The sequence below is a fragment of the Podarcis gaigeae genome (genome assembly GCF_964106915.1).
Source record: "Podarcis gaigeae genome assembly, chromosome: 2".
Lineage (NCBI taxonomy): Eukaryota > Metazoa > Chordata > Lepidosauria > Squamata > Lacertidae > Podarcis > Podarcis gaigeae.
Window position 1 is genome coordinate 65,794,059 of NC_139679.1, and position 22,372 is coordinate 65,816,430.

The 22,372-nt window shown below is 42.0% G+C and overlaps 1 protein-coding gene across 8 annotated transcripts in view; it reads left to right on the forward strand.

Moving 5' to 3' along the window:
* The window catches only part of GRIA1 (glutamate ionotropic receptor AMPA type subunit 1), a 198,257-nt gene that overhangs the window by 105,086 nt on the left and 70,799 nt on the right, over positions 1 to 22,372 (forward strand). For all 8 annotated transcript variants that reach the window (XR_014561659.1, XM_083728727.1, XM_083728721.1 and 5 more), the window contains exons 4-5: positions 588 to 772; positions 5,995 to 6,048. Coding sequence is in view for 7 of the 8 variants with exons in the window: in XM_083728727.1 (XP_083584853.1) it covers positions 588 to 772; positions 5,995 to 6,048 (239 nt within the window). In the remaining variant the exon portion in view is untranslated. The remainder of the gene's footprint in view (positions 1 to 587; positions 773 to 5,994; positions 6,049 to 22,372) is intronic.

The following is a 22,372-nucleotide window of genomic DNA, read 5'->3' on the forward strand; positions in this document are numbered from 1 at the left end:
AGAACGGACTCCTCAGCTGGCGTCTTCTCACATAAATGTTTGAAACTTCAATCACGCTGTATATATAAATGTTACATATTAAATTGCCCTGAAGCTTATAGATATACAGTCATACCTTGGTTCTCAAATGTAATTTGTTCCGGAAGTCAGTTCAACTTCCAAAAACGTTTGAAAAGCAAGGCGCAGCTTCCGATTGGCTTCAGGAGCTTCCTGCACTCAGTCGGAAGCCACTTAACCCATGTCGGATGTTCGGCTTCCAAAAAATATTTGCAAACTCCTTTCTGGGTTTGTGGCTGTTGGGAGCCAAAACGTACAAGTGCCAAGGCATCCCAGAATCAAGGTACGACTGTAGTGGTAGGCTATACTTCCAAATAAATCATTTACAATGGTCACAATATTATTGACAGTTGTACAAGGAAAGCCATTTAGAAGAACTAACCTTGGGATTCATAGATTTTATATACTGTGCATGGTGGTTTTGATATAAGTCTCCTTGGAAATGTTCTGCCTTAAAAGGTGGCATATGATTTTTTTGGGGGGGAAATGATTTATTTCTTCTCCCCCCCCCCCATCTCATCCCATCTTAGGTTTGTCAGTACTTCAGAAAGTGTTGGATACAGCTGCAGAAAAAAACTGGCAGGTGACAGCTGTCAATATAATGACAACAACAGAAGAAGAGTACAAGTCACTCTTCCAGAACCTGGAGAAGAAGAAGGAGCGGGTGGTGGTGGTGGACTGTGAATCAGAGCGGCTCAACGCTATCTTGGGCAAGGTGAGTGCCAATATTAAGTGCTGCTGAGACAGGGAAAACAACAAGGAGTCTTATGGCACCCAAAAAGCTACCATATTTATTACAGGGAAGTGGGTTTTAATCCACAAACATTTATGTCAGAATAAACATGTTACCCTTTTAAGACACTTTATAGGTTTTTTTCCCCTGCTGCATACTAGCAGGGTCTGAATGTTTTCCTGAGTCAATAAAATCTATTTGAAGGAATTTAATAAGTAGATATTTGTATGGGATTTTCTTTGTTGATTTGCTAATACTTTTATTCAAAGCGATTGGGGGAGGGGCTCTTTAGGACTGCAACATATGACATAATATAGTCTCTCCATAAGATGGCTTTTTAAAAAAAAGGGATATCTCAATAATTAAGTTCTATTTAATCCAATACATTTGCAACCTTAAATTCTGCTAGAGTCCACTAAATTTCCAGAAGTCACTTTTATGTCGTGTGAAAGATTACATAAAAAGGGAGAAATTAACAGGTAAGGAAACAGGAAGATGGAATAATGTGCCATCTGATTAATAATAATAATAATAATAGCCCCACACTTCCTGGTCTCCCATCTAGTTCTCAGTCATACCATAATATTATTCTGGACCCCTGAAGCTATCACCTTATTTCTTCTAAATTGCCTTCAATGTTCCCAAGATTATTTATTTCTTCATTCATTATTTCAATTTATATTCCTCCCTTCCTGCCAAAGGAGGCCAGAGAGGCAAACACATTATTTATTTTAAAAAACAGTTAAAAATATTATCTCAACCAGAGATCTCAGGGCTATCAGGATGGATGTCTTTTAACCATCAAATGTGTGGGTAAACAGGGATGTTTGTAAGTTCCGCATGCAAATCCACAATGAAGGAGACAGACACACCTCACCAGTGATGCCATGAATATGAAAATGATTTTTCACTTCTGACATGAAAAGCCCTTCTTCACTGTTGTGGTTCAGTGCTCTGAACAGGCAACAGGTTTGAAACTATCATCATCTGTTCTATGTAAGATATAAACAACCAAATGTGTAAATGAGTCACAATTAAGTCAATTTTGCATGTGACACAACAGATATGAATTGTAAAAGCACCACAGTTGTATTCACACAAAGTGGCCCCAGTAGGCCATACCAGTATATGGGAAGGCAGAAATAGCTGCAGAGATAAATGGATACCTTTTGCAAATCCATATACAGGTAGCTTGTTTGCACTGGTGCATGAAAAATTGCCTATGACAAAACAGCTGCTGTGCTGTAATTCTAGGATTAGAGTGTTTATCAGATTAATCTCACTGTTCCCCTGGGCTCATCCCATCTGTTTATTTGTAGTCACCTGTTGCCTTATGCCTGAAACCTGAACTGTGATTTATGCTGCTGAGGAGCTATGCTTTCATTCCAGAGATATTCAGCAATGATGCCAGAAATTTAATAAATAGTAGTAAATACAGATCCACAATTCTTCAGTATACACTTTACAACTGAAACATAATAACAGAAGGGAAGTCAGTAGGATTTGACTCAGGTTTCCTTCTCCGGGTGAAAAAACTTTTATCTTTGGACTACAAAATAAACATAGAATGGTGAAATTCACAACATGTTCCAGGCTTGTAGGTTTAGCTTTCCTGCATCTGCATCTGGTTCTTACATTTTAAGACACAGTGGTAGATAGAAGTCCTTTAAAAATTCATTTTTCATCGCATTTCGTTTGATTTGCATTTGGTGGATTGCCAGAGATGATTGACAACATGTGTAACTTGTTTCCTATCTCTGTCAATAAATAAAGACACACACAATCCAGCCCTTTAGATAACAGGCCACAATCCAAGCTTCCTCACGCAGAAGGAAAAAGGAAATAGCATCAGGAGGGACAAGATGTTATTTGACCATAAAGGCTAACAGAAACATATAGGTTCAGCTCAAACATATATTAATTGTTTAGATATATGTTAGTGTCTTTTAAGAGATCTATGGAAGAAAAAGGTTCTCATGGGGGTTTTTTATCGCAGTGCCACAATCTTGAGAGGGAACTAGGCAGTTGAATTTATACCCAGCATATAAATATTAAAGAGGGAGGATAGTAATTGTATACACGCTGAAGCAAGTGGGCCTGTATGCAGGAGCTCTATTCACATTCTTTTTATATAAAATACACATTATGAGATAGCAGTTTTCTGGGTTTATTTTTGTACATAGATCTGCAAACAGTGAGAAACAGACGACATAATTTTAAAACAACTGCCTCGCTTCCCATATTCATTTTGTTCTAGTTATTTCCAATCTGCACTGATGGCTTGTAAGGCAGTCCTTTTCTTTTCCTCCCTGGCAATTGTACCCTAAAATATCATGAAGCTTGAGCCACATCCTGGGTTCAGGAGAAATCCATGCAACTGAAATGAGCCTTTTGTGAAAGATCATGCTGATCTGCAGACGTTCCAGACTCATTTGCTGCAGTCATTATTTAATTATCCCACCCAGGAGATCTGCCTGGTGTGAAAGGTGGTAGAGCCTTACTTATTTGTATCCAGAAGTGCTAACAAATGTCTGCTCTGATAACACTAATTGAGGTGCTGGGTTATTAGCATAGGACTCAGACAGCTTTTAATGTATACTCAAGGGCATTTCTGCAAAAGGCTAAGGCAGGTGAGCCAGTTAACATATGAACAAGTGTCCAATAACCACTAATCCATTTGGTGATAATTGTAATGCCAGGGATCTTTATGACATTGTTGAGTATTCCTACAGATCCCACCTGGGCATTGATGTTTAATTGAAAACCCATCCACACTTTTTCATTCTGCGGTCACGTGCTCTATTAAAAAGAAATCGAAAGGTCCCAGAATTTAATTTGTATTGTACCTATTCTTGTCTGTAGCTAAAAAAGCTCATAAAGATGCAGGAGTGGGTGGGAAGAAATGGACAGAAATAGCTCAGGGTTGCTGTCCTGCTGCTCTCCTCTCCATTTCCCAATAGGTAGCATTGCCAGTGTTTTGGTTCATGCAAATTCGATAAGAGCTCAGCCCAAGCATATACTGAGCTGGTAGGGGATGGGGAGAAAGTGGATGGGAAAAACAATGTCAATAAAAGCAGATGAGGAAGAGTGCAACTAACTTTGCCCTTTAGAAAGAGTCTCTTCAGTTCTGCAAAGGCAATGGAAAGATATCTATTACTGGCAAAGGAACCCGACAGCATTATGAGCCATTCAGCATTTATAGTGACAAAGAACAGTAAAACTGTCTGCATTCAGCCCTGCAAAGGTCATGGTGCTGGGGAGAGAAATTCACAGACAACACTACACATTTGTTAGAGAGGAATGCCATATATAAACTTATAATGTTGCACAGGCTAGATCTGTGTGCCCTTGGGGCCACCTTTGCTCTCCAGACATAGTGCAGATTGTCCACGGTTAAATGCTGCTGTGCCCATTTAACCGGAATATAACCTTTAAGGTGAGCGGGAACCTGAGAATGTTTATAAACCCTGTAACCCTGGAACAAGGCATAATGGTTAGGGTTTCCATCCCATTTAAGGTAAAGGGACCCCTGACCATTAGGTCCAGTCGTGGCTGACTCTGGGCTTGCGGCGCTCATCTCGCTTTATTGGCCGAGGGAGCTGGTCTACAGCTTCCGGGTCTTGTGGCCAGCATGACTAAGCTGCTTCTGGCAAAGCGACGCACAGAAACACCGTTTACCTTCCCGCCGGAGCGGTACCTATTTATCTACTTGCACTCTGACGTGCTTTCAAACTGCTAGGTTGGCAGGAGATGGGACCGAGCAGTGGGAGCTCACCCTGTCACAGGGATTCGAACTGCCGACCTTCTGATCAGCAAGTCCTAGGCTCTGTGGTTTAACCCACAGCACCACCCACGTCCCCTTCCATCCCATTTACAGACCTGCAATAGGCTCTTTCAGACTGTAGGTGCTGACCAGAAAGGAAATGCCTTGAGCATTAATTGCACCCAGGGATACTCAATTCAGTACCTTTCTGCCTTTTAGTGCCTATGGGTGAAGACCTCTGCCCTTAGGCCGTTCAGCCAGTCCTTTAGTTCTGCTGGGGAAGTCACTGATGGAGGCTCAGAAAAAATAAAGTATCACCCCAGAACTATCATAGAAGTCACCCCCAAAAATATTGAATAGTGTGGCGGCTGAGAGTGGCACTTTCTCAGGAGTAATCTCTTGTGGGGGTGGGAGCATACATGCTGGACCAGAGCCAGTGGGTGAGGTCAAAGCCCCAAATGGGCAGGGTCACTCCTTTAATCTATTTCTGCTACCTTCTTTCTTTCTCTCTGGCACCCTGTTTCCTCTTGCGCCTCACAGAAATGAGGGCTGAAAGTTTCCCACCACCTATTTAAACCATGACACCCTTCTACAGAAGTCAGACTTGTTAACCATGATGGAAGAATGAAACCTCCATGTGCAGAGTCATCCTACCTCTGAATATCTGAAAAATAATATGGGGTGGCCACACCCTGTTTGTCAGGTCGATACACTTAGCTGGTTGCTGTTGAAACCTCAAGGCAGTTCTCATATTGTCCTTCTGCTCTCACTAAGACATAGCTTGTGCTTCTTTTTTTCACCTGCTTCTGCTGTCATACGAGAAGTAAGCATTCCACCTCTTCCCCTATCTGTGAGATGGTCTGTGGGCCCCCCGATAACCCCAGGAGTTCATGGAGGCCAGTCCAGGTGAAGCCTGCAAGTCCCATTTGAGACATTACAGCAAAAGCTGAAAAAGCAAAAGGCAAACTCCCTCAGCCTTTTGTGTGCTCTACCATTGTCTAATACACAAGCCAGCCCTGGAAGATATGACAGCAAACTGCTCCTGTCAGTAGCAGTGATCATCATCGCCCTTTGCTTGTGAGATAGAGAGCAGCATAATTTTCTAAAACATTTGCGATGCATGAGGATAATGTATTATACGTTTGCACCCTACTTTGGGGATATAGTAACTGTACTCATTTTGCAACTTCTTCCTTGCTTATTCCGATCACGTAGCAACTGTAACCCCATGTGTCATTACAGACAGTTTCTTCTAGCTTGAATATGGGAATGGGTTTGTGTTTTTTTAAGTAGCTTCTCAGTAGTCATGATGCAAATATTCTCATTTATAGTGCAACTGAACTAAAATAATGGCAGAAGCAGGAGAGAGATTGTGAAAGTCTCCTTGTTTTACCAGTAAATTATACTGCTAAATAAAATGTTTTGTGTTTCACCACCACAGATCATCAAGCTTGGAAAAAATGGGATAGGCTACCACTATATTCTTGCAACTCTGGTAAGCTGGATGTTGATTGCTTTCTATTGCCTACATGTCTTTTCTGAGCATTTTTTAAAATTAGTTATAAATTCAGCACTTAGGGAAACTTAGAGTGGAATTTAGGGTGGCTTTAAACACCCAACAGTGCAACATAGTGGACTGTTATCCTTCATCCAATTATACACAATGGTACATATAGATGTGCTCATCTGCATGTGTGGTGTTCCAACATGACTCTTGAAAATAAGTGCTTTTGTTTTGGAGTGCTGTGTTAGCACAAGATGTTGCATACACCACAAGAGGTGCGTGGTATAACAAACCCTATCTGTACGTTCCTTACATTTAAAGCACATGATCTTTCCAAATTATTCTGGGAACTGTAGTTTAATGGTGCTTGGGATTGTAGCTCTGTGACAGGCAGACTATGGTTCCCGTGAACCTTTAAATGTGTTTTAAATGTAGGTTATGTATGCAGCCTGGAACTTGCTGAACCAGCCAACACTCGGTAGAAGGTAGTGCGATAATTCAGGTGTAGGGTGAAAAACAAGACTGCAGATGAAGTTAAACCAAAACAAATCAGATTTAACCAAAGGAAGACATTTAAACAGTTATTTTATTAAAGGCAGGAAGAAATTTATTTAAAATCATTTGGGTGAGTTAACCATGCACAAACTACAATTCTCAGAGTGGTTTAATAATCAGTCACTCTTCCCAGGATCTTTGGGAATTGAAGCTCTGTGAGGGAAATAGGGGTCACCTAACTGTTAGGATATTTCCGCTCCAGCTTAAATGGTCAGGCATGATTGTTGTGTATCACATGCCTGTTGACTTCCAGCTTCTTGCTGGGAACTTCCGTTTTGTATATAGCTTTTGTTCTGGCTGTTTTCCTGGACACGGAGGCAAGCAGTCATGTTTTTCCTTCGTGCTGATCTACTTTGAATAAAGCTGTAAATATGCTCTCCTGTCAGCGTCTTTCGCTGTGGAGACTCTGCAGAAAGCGTGTGCACGAGTCTTGAAATGTATCTGAGGCTCGTGTCACTAATTGACTGATGCTGTTCCACGGGAGACCGGTGATCGTCCGGAGATGATTGAGGCCTGCCTGATGGCTCCGTCTCCCTGGCTGTTTCCCAACACTAACAACTCTCAGCACCTGTAACAAACCACAGTTACCAGGATCCTTTGAAGGAAGCTATGATTGCTTAAAGTGGGATGATACTGTTTTAAATGTATAGTGCAAGTGGGCCCTCATAGTCTGGCCAGAGCAGGAGAAGAAAAGATACCAGTCTTGATTGCATTGCACACTTTTGCAAATAGGCATTTAGATTAATGTATGGCTATACTATTTTCATGGGATGCAGGTGGCGCTGTGGGTTAAAGCCTCAGCGCCTAGGACTTGCCGATCGAAAGGTCGGCGGTTCGAATCCCTGCGGCGGGGTGCGCTCCCGCTGCTCGGTCTCAGCGCCTGCCAACCTAGCAGTTCGAAAGCACCTCCGGGTGCAAGTAGATAAATAGGGACCGCTTACCAGTGGGAAGGTAAACAGCGTTTCCGTGTGCGGCTCTGGCTCACCAGAGCAGCGATGTCACGCTGGCCACGTGACCCGGAAGTGTCTCCGGACAGCGCTGGCCCCTGGCCTCTTGAGTGAGATGGGCGCACAACCCCAGAGTCTGTCAAGACTGGCCCGTACGGGCAGGGGTACCTTTACCTTTACCTTTATACTATTTTCAGATCCTGAAATACATGAGGTTTTGATTTTTGCTTTCAAAAGTCCTTTTAACATTCCAGTGGGGTTAATATTCAGATGCAGGAACTAGCATGCAAATTGAAAATACCTTGTTTGTGTGTGAACCTGGATAACAGGCATTTGGCAGGTCCCTATGAAAAGACTGTTCATTCTCCAGAGATGTTTAGTCTCTTAGTTCTCTGGTGAGAATGCCAATAATGGTTTAAGAGTTTGTTATTGTGTATGTCATGGCCACATGGCTTCAATATGTCCGCACTTCCAAACTCATTTAATCTAGGCCACCACACAGCTATAAGCAGGCAGTAATGACATTCACTTTCTACTAAACTGCACTGCATTTTAGTCAGTGTACCAAAAGTGAAGTGTTCCATGTCCCATTAGCAATCCCAGGAGCCCTCTCAGCAAAAGAACAGATTGGGACTTCAGTCAACTACAATATTCTAGTTAAAACTGACTCAGTGGTAAACATCATTTTATTGAAGTACTCCAGTGTTAAAGAAAGAGAGCCTGGGCTCCCCCTCCCGCCACACTCCCATTATGCCAGACAGAACCAGGGCAGCATGTAAATAATGTGATAAACTGGGGTTTGGAACCACAGGACAAATGTGGTTCACCCAGATCTCTATATTTGGCCCTTAGGACTTTCCATAGACCACACCCCTTACCAGGCCACTCCCCCCTCTACTTAGGCTGCTTTGACTCTGCTTTGTGTTCCTTGGGTGCTTTTGGGTGGTTGAAAAATGTCCTTTTTGAAGCCCTGCACCCTCTTTTGTTCCATTTTTCTCTTTTGGTGATGCATATCCTCTTTTTTGTGATCTGTACTGTTATGTACTGAACTTGGATCCTAGAACAATAGGCAGGTAGGATCCTAGAAGGCAGCGACCTGATTGGTCTGCAGGAGCCACCCAATCCAGCTCCAGGAAGAAGCGAATCAGCAAGCTGATTGGCCTGCAGGAGCAGCCCAATCAGGCTGCAGGAGGGGAGTTCAATCAGCCAATCACACGGGATTCATTGTGTAAATAATGTACAGTGGTACCTCGGGTTAAGAACTTAATTCGTTCTGGAGGTCCATTCTTAACCTGATACTGTTCTTAACCTGAAGCACCACTTTATCTAATGGGGCCTCCCACTGCTGCCGTGCCGCTGGAACACAATTTCTGTTCTCATCCTGAAGCAAAGTTCTTAACCTGAGGTACTATTTCTGGGTTAGCGGAGTCTGCAACCTGAAGCATCTGTAACCCAAGGTACCACTGTCTATATAGCCAGAGGTTTTAGGGGAAAGCACTCACTCACTGTTTACCATGAGCTGAAGTAAAGAGCATGAAATCAACACTCAACTACGAGTATATTTCATGTATGAAATTTGAAATGAATTTTGTAAGTTCTTCCTCCTGCGAAACATGATGCATTTCACTGGTATTTTTCATAGACTGGTTTTTTGGGGAAGGGGTTTTTCATGCATGCATGCATACATAAAAGATGGCAATTGAAAGGTCCATCTGCATATTTTCTGTTGAAAATACTTGTCAAAATACAGCCAAAATAAAGCCAAAATACTTTTGGTTTTAAGAGCTCCCTTTGAGGTATTCTGCTCAGCTATAAAATCTCCACACACAGAGAAAGAGAGAAAGAGAGAAAGAGTGAGTGAGAGAGAGAGAGAGAGAGAGAGAGAGAGAGAGAGAAGGGAGCTAAGCTCTGCTCCCCCCACCTCAGTTGCTACCCCCACCACCACCCTCCATCTCAAGGAAGACACAGTTCTGAAATGTGAAGCTTCCTCCTACCTGTTGACACACCCTGTCTGATTTTGAACCCTGCACTCATTAGTATTTCCCCGCTCACGTTATTGGTGTTGCACCTGAGCAGAATACCTGAATAGGGCTTGAGCTTACAGCTCAGTTTTTCCTACCCTTTGCATGTGCAGCTGTCAAATATATAATATGTCTTATGTTCCAACTGCCATGATTTGTCATTGCTACAGTTCTTCACAGTCAGCAATTGTGAAAGAGCAGAAACCGAAAACACACCCAGGCTAGTGAAATGCATTGTAATTTCCCCCCATGGGCTTCTTGACATAGTGAAAATGCAAGCCACACTCCATCTTGTTTAAGAAGTCTGTGCGTGTATGTATGGCTTTGGAAGGCAATTCTAGTAAAATCAATTGATGCATTATATCCTTTCCTTCAGCTTGGCACTGAAAATCAAAGTGTATGGCCATCACTCATTAAATATTATGCTACCGCCGAATCAAACTGTAACTACCATTTCCCCCAAGCTAGTCCTGAGACCTTGCTATAATATATAAGATAAAAGGGAATGCACAATTGTATTGTTACCAAATACTATAGGCTGTGTGCTAAGTGGATAGTTGCATAAGCTTCAGAATATAGTTGCCATTGTTTTCAAATCTGTACTGGATCATTCAGTTGCTTTTAGTTAGGAACGGTTCTTGTGATAGGACTGCCAAGTTCACACGTGGTGAGCTGTCTAAGTGAACTGACTTTCCTTTGTGGACTGGCTTGCATGGCCTTTTCTGTATCCGCATGACTGCAAGCAGCCGTCTTGCAGAGGCAGTAATCAAAAGTTTACCCGTGGTACTCAGATTGTGAGATGTGGTCCTAGTCAGGCCAAAACTACAGCATTTCCAGCTCCGGCTGTTGCACTCATAAATTAAATGCTTAAAAATGACCTTCACCCCTCAGGAGCACCATTTGCTTTGATTTTCTGCAACACGGAGAAGAAAACTGTGAATTGTGCAGCTCTTCAATGGGGGACAATCAAGCATTTGGGGCTTCCTCCAAGCAGGTGGCCCAGATGCTGCACTTCTTAGGAAAATATGTCTATATGCACATAGTAAGAAAATTCACCCTTTGGTGATTTTTTAAAATACCCTGATTAACACCAAGCTAAAGGAAGTTCTTTAAAAAATTAATTCAAGTTCTATTATCTTAAGCATGGGCCTTAAGAAGCCTCTGGTAAGCTGGGTTAAAGGTAGTTTGAAGATCAGCACAGGTATTTCAGAGTGGAAGCACATACTCTTCCTGTCCTAGCCATCACCGAAAAAATAAATTGTGTGTACAGAGTGAAGGGGGGGCAGGAGGAAAGAACCATGGGGCAGAGAAGAAGCCGGGGGGGAGTGCTGTCCCCTCCTTGCACTCATGCACTGTGTGCACCTAATTTTTCAGCAGCTAGAATGGCTCATTTTGATGAGCAAACAGCAGTTTTCACAGCCCTGCTTGTAAGCAAACATTGTATAAAATGGAGTGCTGTATTTTTTTTTATTTATTTTGCAGCCAACAGCACACAGAAACTGATGTTTTCCTGGCAGGAACAGCTTTTCTAACAAAATGCCTGTTTACTACATGGAACTGGAAATGACTTTTTCATGTTCACAGACAGTTTTGTATTCCAGAAAAGTGCACGAGTTCTGATCCAAAGGGCCTCTTCGGCTGAGCAATGCACAAGGGGATGCACAAACCACTTTCCCTCAATTTCTGTCTTTCCTACATAACGTAGGAAGCAGAGGCTTGTGTATCACCACTGTAAGAGAGAATCATGTAGTTCTACCCAAGACGCCCATGATTTCTAATGTTACACAAGAAGTGCAAAGGGGGAGGGGGAATCACACTTCGTTGTTATTGCAAAATGGCTTTCAGCACCATTCACATATTATAAGACAAGATAATGTGTTTGCCACTGCATGTGCATCTGACTTCTACAGTTTTCTGAAATGTAGTTCAGATTTCCTGCACCTGAATACTGTGCCCCATTTGCAGCTCATCATGATGTGCAGAAATAACTTTTTTCACATATAAACAAATATAATGTGAGAAGCTGCTTCCGGTTGCATAGAAAGATACATTATGAACACCAGCTTACAGAAAGCAGCCGTTTGGGTGGGTGGGGGGGGGGGGGAAATAGCCAAACAAAACTATTTGGGTTATCCTTCCTTTCTTTTTTTTTGTAAAACGTTCATTCAAGGAGTCTTCATAAGGAAGCAAGAGGTGAGCTTTGGTGAATCCTGTAAATTGCTCAGCTGTGTGCTTTTAAAGTCAAGGAAGAAAGGGAGGATCACAGCCAGCTTTAGCAGAATGGGAAGCTTAGAAACCTTTAAGACCCATCTCTTTTGCCATTTCCCATCACCCCAGATTCAGGTCTCTTTGCTTCTGATGCCAGCGATTTAGCTGGGGGTGCTGTCTTTTGTGGGAGGAACACCAGTTTCTGCTGAGCGAAAGAAAATGTGTGGCTAAAAATATGCCACTTTCAAATGGTTTGCAAGGGGAAAGTGTTAGGGTTGCCTTACATCTAGAGTGTTCTCCTTTTTGTCTGATCCCAAACCTTCCTTTGGAAAAGGTCTTGGTTGCAGGGGTGGAGGAAGGGGGGTACAGTGGAGGCGGGCTGCCCCGGGTGTCACCACTGAGGGGGGTGACAAAATGCCGGGTGGCACTCACCACAGGGCCTGCAGCTCCCCCAAGCCACGCGTCTCTCCTGGAAGTGACATGGTGGCTTGGGCGCCTGCAGGCTCCACGCTACCCTTCAGCTGTAGGGTGGCTGAGTGGCAGACTCCTTCGAGACCCCACAGGCCGTCCTGCCCCAGATGGCCCCACCCCCGTGGGTGGCTGGTCCTGCCCCTGGATGCAGGGCACACGCACCACCTCAGGTACCCGATCGGCTTGCTCCGCCGCTGGGTCTTGGTTGTTATCTTTTTTGTATTCTATGTCATCCACTCAAAGGTCAGTCATGATTAAATGGTATATAAGTCCTATTCAATAAAAGATAGTAAATGAAGCTAGGACAAGTATACAGAAAGTACATCTTAGGCATAATTTGTTGTTGTTGTTGTTTAGTCGTTTAGTCATGTCCGACTCTTTGTGACCCCGTGGACCAGAGCACACCAGGCACTCCTGTCTTCCACTGCCTCCCGCAGTTTGGTCAAACTCATGCTGGTAGCTTTGAGAACACTATCCAACCATCTAGGCATAATTAGGATAATGTATTTATTAATTTAAGGATTTGTAAGCTGCTTCCCGGCATATATTTCCAAAGCAGTCTACACCGTGAAGGATCAACAACATAGTAAAATGAAGTATACATAGCAACAAAAAACAGATTTAAAAAAGCATCAGATCACAAAATTCACTACAGTAATGCCATATACAGTGGTACTTCGAGTTACAAAACGCCTCAGGTTACAAACGCTTCAGGTTACAAACTCCGCTAACCTGGAAAAGTTACCTCAGGTTGAGAACTTTGCCCCAGGATGAGAATGGAAATCATGTGCCAGTGGCGCAGCGGCAGCAAGAGGCCCCATTAGCGAAAGCATGCCTCTAGTTAAGAACAGTTTCATGTTAAGAACGGACCTCCGGAACGAATTAAGTTCATAATTAGAGGTACCACTGTAAAATGTCTGAGTCACTCTTTCAGGAAAGCCTCCTTAAAAAGATAATTTCCCAATAGCTAGGCCCTTGTCTCAGTTCTAAGGCAAATATGATTGCTAACTGTGATATGCAGGAAAGAACATGTTTCATTACTTTTGAAAATCTACAATGCCTCCTAATTTATTTCTGGGCAAAATTCAACATTCTGGCCTTCATCTACAGAGCCCTACATGCCCTGAGATGGAGAGCACTGAAAGAGGAGTCCCAGTGGCACAAGGGGTCAGTGTGTCTGTTAACCAGAAGGTTGGTGGTTCAAGCCCACCCAGGTATGGCTGTGGGCAGGATTCCTGCATTGGAGGGAGTTGAATTAGATTACCTTGGGGGTCCCTTCCAACTCTATGATTCTATGATCACCTTCCCATAGGAACTTGTCCACCCAACATAGCACTAAGTCTCCTGTTCCATCAGCGTGAAGATTTCTCCATTTTCATTGGAGAAATGTTGGAGGGTATGATGTTGTGTAAGCAGAAATCATTGTGCTGATGGGACATAGTAGTTGAATAGGCCTTTTCAGTGATGGTATCCTGACTGAAGACTCTCCACAGAGACATTCACGTCACATCTAGTCTGCTCTTTTAAGTGCCAGGTCAAATCAGTTTTATTCTCTTCATCCATTGATAGCTATTAATTAATACAGAATTTGTCTGTATTACTCTGCAGCAGCTAGACCTGTACTAAATCTTTGATTTCTTGGTTCATTTGTTCTATTTTGAATAGCTTATTTGATTTGATTTGATTTATTTTTTTACTGGATCCGGTCTTCCCTTCCCAGAAACTGACTTGAAGACATGATTGAAAACTACAGTATAATTACCTTAAATAAAATAGATATTTACAAGTTTGGCATCCCAGGCCAATCTCACCTGTTGAATGATGAGATAACCACATGCCAACAAAATTTCCTATAACAGGCAACTGAAACTGGTAGATACTAATTTTTTTATGGTAAATTATATGCAGAAATCCTGTCCTGCGTCACAGGCTGATGATCTCAAATAGTGAACTACCCTTTAAAAGACCTCTGGGGTAAAGGGAATAATTAATCAAGGCACATCTAAAACTCTTCACATCAATACCCTTTGTGCCATTACTTGATGTATGTTCAATAAGCATCTATGAAGTGTTATACTGTATAAAGATTTATTGGCACTATTGGAATGTTCTGCTTTAATGAATTATGGGCCCATCATTTGTAAGGACAGGCGTGTACCAATAAAACCTTTATGGCACAGCTAAACATGATGCACTGTTTGAAAAGACTTTATTAAGCTGGCACCATATATTCTGGCTGTGTACAGTTTGAGTGCTTTTCCCTTTTCATAGCTGGTGTGTAACCAGAGAGCGCAACAGAAAGAAACAATCATGTGAACTTTTAGACTTCCAGGAAATCTCTATTTTCAAAGCTGAAAAGAATAAAAATTCATTTCCCTTGGATCAGCTGAGAATAATGCTCAAGAGTTTAAATTGCTGCTTTCTCCAGAAAAAAAATGCACAGACACGTTGGCAAGGAAAGGATTGGGTCCCTGCTTCCATCAATTTTGCTGAGAAAACTGACGATTGAAATGGCCTTGTGCCATTTTCAACTGATACAGGTTGCATATATTTTGCACTCCGATAACCATAACTCAGTGCACAATGTAAAGCAAGAAGTCCTGAGATTAAAAGAGCTAAATCGAGCACCATCCAAATTCATCCCCCTTGTCACTCATGAATAAATAATAGTGACACATTTGTGGCTACATGTAATAGATCTCCAGGCTTTGGGGAAAACTAAAGAAAGGTTCTAGCATTGGAATAGAAGCCCTGGTTTTCACGAAAAAAGGGGCGGGGTGTCAGGGAAAATCACAAGGAACTTGAATTTCCTGAAATGCGGTAGAGTAGCAGCAATAACTGTTGTGCTCAGGTAATCATACTGAAGTACGACAAGTAAAATGAGAATACGATTTCATTTTTGTTTGTATTTTTCCCAGGGCTAAATTTAGGGACAGGTAATGCTGGCAACCACCTAGAAAACTAGGCCTGAGGGCACCAGGAGGACTCGTATCATGAACTCAACTATCCACTCAGCAGCTAAAATAAAGAGCACGAACTGTTCATCTTCACTTCTAAAGCTGGTAGTACTGACTTGCTTATTCAGTGCTGCCTTATGAAATATATGGGAAATTTACATTCGTTCTCATGCAACATTGAGTTTGAATAGTTGGGAGTGCTATGGGGATGCATCCAGTGTTCCTCATATCAGATTCTGCCTGACTACATATCTCTAAAATATTTCAATGGGTTTTAATTCCAGGTAAGTGTGCATGAGATCGCAGCTCTTCTTACATCATGCTGCAATCCTAAATATACTTACTAGTAGAGAGTAAGCCCCCTTGATCATGGTAGAACTTACCTTTCCTCTGTGCCTTTGCAGTACAGAGATGGAAGGAGCATTTTGGTGGTATAACCAGATCTGACATTGCAGTAATTCTGAGGCAGACAAGGAACATGTGTCCTGTAGGCAGGCATGTTGGAACAAGACTTGGGCAGATGGCCTCCTTTCTTCTAAACAGGCTCATCATTAATTGGTTGTGATAGAAATGAAGGAGAGATTTTCGTATTCCACTCAGGAAGTCAAATCTAATGAAAGCATTGGATATCTCTGGCATAATAGCTCAGTGTGGTATCTTACAGATTCCTCCCCACAAACAGAGTCTGAAATGTTCAGGAATCCTTTGTGTTTGGTCCGGATTGCAGTTCCTGGGGAAGTGACCAATTGTGTTTGTAAAATAATGTTACTTTATAAAAGCTTTCTAATGTGAGGGGAGGAAAACAGGCTTGTGGTTAAGGCATAAAGCCAGAGAGCTTTTTGGTGTTGATAGCCCTCAAAGCCTCCAGCTGACAAAGAAGGCTGAACCGACAGTCAATACTAAGGTATCTTTATCCAGGAGTGATGAATAAGCCCAGCTCCAAATCAATTCTCCTACAGTGACTGTGTCATGTTCATTAACAGATCCTAAAGAAGATAAATGTTTTCACTCTTACGACAAAACAACCAATTAAAATGTGTCATGTAAATAATAAGCATAAGTATTGGCATTGTATCCAAGCCTCCTCTATCTGGACACCAACTATCTAAGTAATGAAAAGAGAAAAAAATGTTATTCCTGGGGGGAAATGTAGCATTCAGAAACTTTGGTGTCACATGGCTACATGGCCTTGGGCTTTGAAAGTAAACAGCTCTGAGGGGGGAATTTACTGCCTTAGAGTAACATTTGTTTTGTATGCATCTCATATGTGTCTCAGTAGCATGTAAGCTTTATACAAATTACAATAAGGGACTGATAATGTATATATTGGATATGTATCTGTATGCTTGGTGTGGAATTCATGTGAATAGCCAAGCTATTTAACAGACATGAAACATTGGTGTTTCTAGCCCTACGTCTTGGGCTCTATCATCCTGCCGTGCTACTGATTCCCTAAGACAACATACTTCACCAGAATTCACATTGTTCTAGCTGTGGAACTCCTACAGTCCTGTTCACTCTATGAACAGAGTGAAAACACAGAAGGGGAAACAGGACCATATCTACTGGCACTGTTCCCACTTGATCCACCCTATTTGGGTGAGTTTTAATAGTTTCCTTAGATTCCAAAATACCTAAACTCACCCAGATGGTGTAGAAATGGCTTGTACAAAAGCCCATGCACAATTGCTTTCAGAATTGGCTGTTTGTGGCAGCTTTTCATTCCCATTCTTTCTGTGGAAGTAGGAGTATGGGGCTGCTTGCTTTCTCAATGGGTAGATTGGACAGATATATCTCAGTCCGTTCTGACATTCGTTCACACTTTCAAGTGGCGTTTTCCCTTCTACCGCAATTGGTTTATTTTGCAGACGTCTTTCTTCCATTTCATCATTCCCTGCAGCAGAAAGATACAAAGTTTTACACATAGGGCTGCACACAAAAGCTCAACCATTAACATACATTAACATATATTTATAGATCAGTTGCCTTCCTTGTGTGTAGCTTCCACTGAGTCCTAAACTTCTTGCTTGGCTCCTGAACGCTTGACTTCTGCTGCTATACCTGCTGCTGAGCCTGTACCATTACTTGCATGACTAGAGAGCTCTGTTTTACATACAAGTAAGAACCTCTGCCCTTGTGTGTTGGGTGGGAGTCAGGCATTGGCGTAGCGTGGGTTGCCAGAACCCAGGGCCACACAGAGGGAGGGAGGGAGGGAAATGGGTGGAGTACGCATGCACATTCAACTGCCTAATGGTGTCCATGCCACTCAGGAGATCACAGGAGATAAGAAAAGAAGAGTTGTTCCGTTGTCTGAAGAGGTCACTTACTGGTTTGCATGGAGAAGCCGTTTTCAACGGACCCCAGAGAGGGAAGTGCGCAGCTGTTCTGAGGCAGCACTAGGTGTTGAAATTTTGCGCCCCTAACAATTTTGTGCCTGGGACAACTGCCCCTGTGCCCCCACCCTGCACGCTAACCACTGGAATCAGGACAACAATCCCTATCAGGAGATTCTCTTTTGATCTGATTGTTCACCCTTTCTGCTCCCAGGGCTGAATGACCTCTGGATGGCGGAGACAGAAGTATATTCATTATCATGGTGTGAGAGAAGAAGGCATGTAGTAAGGCGGCTGCAGACAATTAAGTAGAGCCGGACAAATGCTGGCTCAGAGGAAATGGTCTCTTCCCCTCATTCGGAAGGGGTTAGAACTGTGCATTTTGATGCCAGGCCTTGAGGGGGTAGGAGGTGTGAAATGGAGAGAGAAGAAGCCAGTGATCCTCAGAATTATGACGGTTGCCTAGGGGACTGTCCCCCCTCCCTCAAAGAAAAACAACGTAAACATGCTGGTATTTTAGGCTGTGCTGTGCAGGAAATGTGAAAGAACTGTCAGAACAATAGCTAGATTCTACTAGGAGTTCAAACACAGCAAAGGCATATTTCTGCTCATTGCTAGCAGGGCTTTAGTATCTCATCTACAAAATGTAGGGTGGGGAGGAGGCCCCCACTCTCAAAGATGACTGGAGCAATCGGAAAAGTCAAGCTACTCGCTTGTCAAATGTTAGAGTGCCTCCAGGCTCATTATTTTGAGGAAGGGATTCAAGTGCCTGCTGAAAATTTAGGTTTCTTCAGTTAAAGTGGATTAAAATCTTCTGTCACCCTACCAGAACATTTCCTCTTAAAAACAACACTTTTGTGGTTAGGGATGTACTGAAAAGTTTGGGGTGAACACATTATTACAGGGGAGATGTATTGGCACTCCACAAGAAAATCACAATCAATGCCCATTGTCATATAACAACCCCACAAGCAATAAACGGTGCACACAATCTAACCGCAATGCAAGGTTTGTGCAAGCAAATCAGGGTGAATGCTCAATAAACAGGTTGTCTGAAGGAGCCCTTAGTTATACTTAGATCTCCCAACATAGCTGAAGCTGCTACTGTTTTAAAAAATAAAAGAAGAGGTTCATTCATTATGGAAGGTGTTATGGAGAACACAGAAGAATGGAAAATTCTTATTTTTTCCCTTCCGCGTAGCTTAAATGTGGTATCTCATTGTCAGTCTCAACAGAACACTTGAAAGGAGTTAGCAATTTGTTGCACAGAATGCAGGATTAGGCAACTAGGCTGGAGGTGTCATCTGTTGTACAGATATAAAAGAGTGCTTCTATGTGGAAAGATTTTATGTTGTGCTCTCTGTTTTACACTCCATTAAAAATTCCCTACAGGTAAATGCTGGTAACTCCTCTTTAGTAAATTAACATGGTAGCAAAGGAAAGGACTGTTTTCTCAGTGGGATATTTTGAAATGCTAATAGTCAGCCTAGTGTAAGGGTCAGACTAAATATACTTTGTAAGAAAAATCACATGGTCACAGACCTCACTATGATGAGAATGTGTTGTTTTTAATTTGAATTATAGTGATTAGTTCTATATTTCCATCTAAGCATATAAATTAGCATATTAATTTTTTGTGCAAAAATGTTTGTGGTCTTTGGGGAGGTGTCCCCCCCCCCTTTAGGTAAGGTGAATGGTATAAAAAGTTTTGGTCCTAACCAAGGACTGGGAGAGACTCTGTTGCAGGCAAAAAAAAATGTATCTGCTCAAGCTTTTCTTGTTACTATCAATCCAACAAAAACAAAATACAAAACAAAAGTGGATCAGAGTCATTACTTGAAAGTACCTTAAGATTGCAATCTTATGCACACTTACTTGGGAGTAAGTCTCACTGAATTCAATAGGAAATTCTTCTGATCTGAGTAGACATACATGATTGCATTGCTAGTCAATACTAGTTATTATTCCTCACATCTGCTGCATTTTATTCCAGAAGATTAAATTTTCAGACTATGGAAAGAAGGACTGGAAGTAATGTTAACCATCACTCAAGTGTCAAAGTTGACCATTTAAAAAATGTTGATTAAGATGTGTGAAGTGCATTTTGAAGGACAGCTGATAGCAGGGTAATGTCGTCCTGAAAAGACCTTAACAAATATAAATTTCAATATGGTAAATAGCTAGCCAATTTGAGACCAGTCATCTCAAGTTTCCTATGCTGTAAATCTGCTGTTCCATTTGCATTTGATGAGAAAAACAACACAGGGCTTGATTTGTGCATTTCCAGATCGATTGACACTGAAGATGCAGTGGGAAGCCTAGCTGGATAGCTTGCTGTAATGGAATGCAATTTTTTTTTTATCTGTGATTTACTGATCTTAAAAAGCTTTCTAAACTAAAAGAAGCATGAAAATGCATCATTGCTAACATTTCCTCTCCCTTGGTGCTTCCTGGCAATTTGTAGCTATGCTTGCTATTAATATTTCCTTTGCTGGAGCTACATACACAGAGTGATGCTGTGTAAGGCTGGGATGTTATGACTTAAAACTGCCATATGGCTAGTTTTAAAGCAATTTGACCTTTTCCCCTCCAGGTTTTTGATTGTTGCAATTAAAGAGTCAACTCAGATGGTAGACCTGTGATAAGTGTACAGGTTTAACATGTGCATACTCTGAAATGATGCAGTACATGCAGTTTAGCTGTGCAGTAAGAGACTGAACATTTGTTTTGTCAGTTACTACTGAAACCATTTTAATTTAACCACAGCATATATTAATTCTTGTTTCTACATCCTACAGTTATAACTGCTACTATATTGTTGTAGTTATGAAGAAGCCATTGTTACATCTGACAGTTTTTATTTTATTGCTGAAATCTTTCCTCTTGGATATGCCAGAATACTGTCGATTCAGTGGAACTCCACTAGCTCTTTGCAGTTTCTGATAACAGTTGTAAATGTAATTTCTTTGAAATACTTCACTAGTGTTTGGCAATTAGTGGGGTTCCCAGCAGTGTCTTCCCAATTTCCCAATCATGCTAGTGTTGGCTGTGGCCTCCAGTCAGGGCTAGATTTAGGTTTGATGAGGCCCTAAACTACTGAAGGTAATGGGGCCCTTTATATGTCCAGCTGTCCTTTGTCAAGGACAACAAATTGCCGCTGTTTTTTGTGTTGAATATATGCTATATGGTAATTTATGGACCTTATAGGTATCTCAAGCCATTTGCACATCTTGCCATGCAACCAGACCATGCAGAATGTAGGCACCCTATATATAGAAATGAGCAAACCAGTGATATTTTAGGGAGCAGGCTAGCAGGCGGGGCCCAATACTTACACCATAGGAGCCTACACAACACAAAACACTGTTGCTGTATGCAGGTTTTATTTTATTTGTTTTTTATGTTATATTTTGGAAACGTACATCCAGTTTGTTTTTTCCCCTTTAATTTTTTGGGGGGTCCCAAGTGAGTGGAGCCCTAAGCTACAGCTTGTTTAGCTTATACGTAAATCTGGCAATGCCTCCAGTGGCCACAAGTGATGCCCGTGAGCCATCTCAGATGAAGGAAGTGTTTCTTGCTTCCTGCCAATGGTTATGGAAACCCCAGCTGCCTAACCTAAGTCATAGGGTTGTTGTGTGAGAATAATATGAAACAAGCAAGTACAGTGTATGCCACTCTAAGTGCCTGGTTGATGATGATGATGATAATAATAATAATAATAATAATAATAATAATAATAATAATAATAATTTATTTAGACCCCTCCCATCTGCCTGGATTTCCCCAGGGGGAAAAAGGATATAAATATAATAACACAAAAAACAAAATATAAATAAAATGCCACCATAACACAAAGAGTATCATTTGCACATAGAAGGACTCCAGGGCAGGATCTACACTGACCTGTATTACATTATTAGAATGATATTACATATATCATTCTAAAATGTCACAGGGCATACTTGTAAATTAAGTCTTTCTTACCTTTGGGGTTGTTGTTTTTGTGAAAACGCCGTTTCCCTACTGCCAGTTGCTGGTTGCTTTGTAGTGCCCTCTGGTGTCACATTTTAATCACACATTATGAACGTTAAAAGTAGGACGTCATGTGTCCACCTGCATTATGAAAACCATTCCTTAACCCTTCCTTAACGTGAAAAACCAGGAGTGTAGATCTACCCCAGGTTCAATTTCTGTCCTTTCCAGGTAGGAGGCTCTCAGGCAGAAGGACTAGGGAAGACCTCTTCTAGGCAGAAGGGCTAGGCAAGATCTTGAGAGCTGCTGCCACTCAGAGTACAGTAAATAGTATTGGCTTGGGACGATTGACCTGACTCAATGTAGGGCAAGCTTCATATGCATAGGGGTCTATCTAGTTATGCCCCTTAGTTCACAGAAGACTGTTCAATCCATTGGTGGCTTCCATGAACAGAAGCAGGGAGTAGTTGAGCTGATTCACCCTTCCAACTGCAGCCACATCCACTGTGATCCACCCCTCAGGTGGGAAACTCTCCAGAATAGTGTGGGAAGTTGTGAAGGGGACTGTAAAAGGGTGGGAGAATTTGAGGGTGGAAATCACATTCCATTCTCTGTTTGTGGATTTCTCTGCTGGAGCAAAAAGTATTCCATGAACAAAGGGGAGCAATTGGATGCACCTCAATCTATTGATTTAAAATAAGAATACTCAGCAACCACACACATATGCAGCACGCACGCACGCACGCACACGCACACACGCGCAGAGAGAGAGAGAGAGAGAGAGAGAGAGAGAGAGAGAGAGAGATGTTTTAAAAGTGGCCCCGTTTGAAGGCTTACATTCTAATGGCATG